General features: G+C 42.6%; 1 protein-coding gene across 1 annotated transcript; it reads left to right on the top strand.

Moving 5' to 3' along the window:
• The first annotated feature begins 443 nt into the window (after positions 1-443).
• hes6 (hes family bHLH transcription factor 6) lies at positions 444-1,452 on the top strand. Its single transcript, XM_030773125.1, has 4 exons — positions 444-524; positions 616-702; positions 794-875; positions 998-1,452. Exons 1-4 carry the CDS (start codon positions 444-446, stop codon positions 1,450-1,452), a joined length of 705 nt encoding a protein of 234 aa, XP_030628985.1.
• Positions 1,453-2,739: the final 1,287 nt, after the last annotated feature.

A 2,739-nucleotide genomic window follows, 5' to 3' on the forward strand; every position in this document is an offset into this window, starting at 1 on the left:
TACAATGTTATGCATCTAGAAACATTTAGACTTATATACAGATTTAATAGATTTATTACTAAACGTCGGTTTAATAACATTACCACAAGGCAAATTAAATTTGATCAAGAGAGATTTGGGATTAGTCCATGTATTCTCTATGTATCCACAGGTTCCAATACGTGGTTGTACAGAGGTAGGACAAAGACTTGACTGTTGATTGGCTGTTTTTCTGTGAGAGCACGTCGTCACCTAGTCGCGCAGACAGTCAGTGCATTCACATGTAAATTAGACCTCATAAATGTCCCCCGACAATAGCCCACTTTGGACAATATATGTAGTGCTTGTTAGCTCAGCGTGTCGACTTTTGTTTGCAGCTGAGGTTGCAAACCATCTGCCACACTCAGGAGTCGTAACGGCACTGCATATTTTCACCGCTTTGCACAACACAGAATAACGTCAACATGGCCCCTGCTTCTCGCTATGGGAGGGACGGACTGGACAGGAGAGAGGATGAATTACACGGTATTAGAGGAGACAGAAAGGTAAATATGGTATCTTTTATCGACAAATGAGAAATAGGTATCTATCAGTTAATGTAACTCATTAAGCTAACTGTACATTTCTGCTCCTTAGACGAGAAAACCTCTTGTGGAGAAGAAGAGACGCGCCCGAATTAATGAAAGTTTACAGGAGCTGAGGCTACTTCTAGCCGATACAGATGTAAGTTATACTCTGTTTCATCACTCCCAAATAGTTTCCCATCCCAACAATCCAATAGGGGCATTCAAAGTAACCTCTGATTTCTCGGTAGGCTCAAACGAAGATGGAAAACGCCGAAGTTTTGGAAATGACGGTGAAACGAGTTGAAAGTATTCTGCAAAACAAGGCAAAAGGTGCCATTCAAACTTTTATTATGTTTAATATAACGTACGTGGCTAAACACTCTCAGACAAACGCACTCCTCTTAAGTCTGTGAGTCACTCATTACTTTTTTGCGTTTTTTTCTGTTTTACAGAGGCGGACAATTTTAGCCGTGAGGCGAATGAAAGGTTTGCCGCTGGCTACATCCAGTGCATGCATGAAGTGCACACATTTGTGTCCAGCTGTCCGGGAATTGACTCAACGATAGCGGCGGATCTCCTAAATCATTTACTGGAATGTATGCCTTTGAACGACGAGGATCGCTTCCAAGACATCCTCTCGGATTTGATGACAGAGTCTCACACGAACTGTAGCACTTGGTCGAACGAGGGAATGTATGCTATGCTGTCCCCCGGTGGGAGGAGTGTGGCTAGCGGTAGTTCTTCTGCCCTCTCCCCGACTCCCTCCACTACCTCGAGCGACGACATCTGCTCTGACCTCGACGACACGGACAGCGAGCAAAACCACATTGCTGATGCCACGGAGAACCAGCATGTCCCAAACATGCCAACCATGTTCTATTCCAAATCCATGTGGAGGCCCTGGTAGACGAGACGGAGCGTTTAGAATAACTGCATGCTATGTAGCTTGTTATTAAATTATCTATTTTGAGTGTCGGAAATTATTCAAAAACAGATCAAGATTTAAGTTTATGCATCTTGGCATTCACTTCTCTGAATGAGGAGGAGCCGGTCATTGCCTTGTTTTAGTGAGTCTTACATAGCCTATATAAAAAGCTCTTTTTGGTGACAACCCCGCTGGTGCATTTGAATTTATTTAAAGTTTTGTTTGGATGAGCTATTACGTCATCGGTGTCTTTTTTTTTTTACTGGCCTGCGTTTAATGGGAATATTTATTGTAATTATTCTTACCAGGCAGATATGTAAATATGTGATTGCTTTGTGTTTAGACTTTGGCTTCTGTTACTTGAAGCCATAGAACAGTGAACAAAACTCCTCTTATAATAAAATTACATTTAGAAATGTACATATGTCAGTCAGCCGAAGCATAAGGTTCGAGCAGTAGTGTAAAGGTGTGTACTCTCTCTCTCTCTCTCTCTCACACACACACACACACGACACACACTGTGTGTTTGTTTGGTTAACTCCACCTTAATGCAGACTTTTCATGTTCACTGCTGACATTGCTCACTTCATTAAAAACTCATTGTTTTATCCCAGTCCTGTCGTGCCCTGATATAATTTATTTCACAAGTTAAAATTGCACGCTAGTTAAAACTGTACACAATTGTACACATCCTAAATTGGGTCTTCGTGTGTCTTGAATTCTCAGCTGTGGCCGTTTGAAGCTTATTTTCAAATGTCAGTCAACAGTAGATGACTCTGTCATTTGTTTATTAACTATGCTGAACAGTAGGCCTATAAGGTAATTTATAGCATGTGATGGCCTTACGTTGTGAAATGAACAGCTCAAAATAGCGGGACCGGCCGAAAGATGAGCAACCTTGCAAAGTCGAACGTCACACCTCAGTATTTTAAATATGAGAGCGTCCGCACTTGCTCTTCAGTTTCCTTTGTACTTCACTGGTGTGAAAAATTACGCCCTCCCATGGCTGTTACCATGCTTGTACAAGGCAACGGAACGGTGGTCCTTCCCAGAGGTGCAGATGTAGGCTATGAACAATTAACAATTCAACACTTAGTGTATTCAGGCGACGAGGGGGATGTCGGGGTAAGGGCGATTCCAAGGGCCCAGCACTGACTGGGTGCCCTCATAGAACAGTATCAATAACACTTAAGGTTTCTACCGGCGACCCTGAGTGTTCTCTTACCTCGCATATAGTGAGTGGAGAAACTAGGCTACTTGCCTTACTTC

The sequence above is a fragment of the Chanos chanos genome, chromosome 5, assembly GCF_902362185.1.
Source record: "Chanos chanos chromosome 5, fChaCha1.1, whole genome shotgun sequence".
NCBI classification, from domain to species: domain Eukaryota; kingdom Metazoa; phylum Chordata; class Actinopteri; order Gonorynchiformes; family Chanidae; genus Chanos; species Chanos chanos.

Coding starts and splice junctions, on each gene's coding strand:
- hes6 (XM_030773125.1), top strand. CDS start 444: ATGGCCCCTGCTTCTCGCTATGGGAGGGACGGACTGGACAGGAGAGAG. Junction 703..793: donor TACTTCTAGCCGATACAGAT/GTAAGTTATACT, acceptor ATTTCTCGGTAG/GCTCAAACGAAGATGGAAAA. Junction 876..997: donor TCTGCAAAACAAGGCAAAAG/GTGCCATTCAAA, acceptor TCTGTTTTACAG/AGGCGGACAATTTTAGCCGT.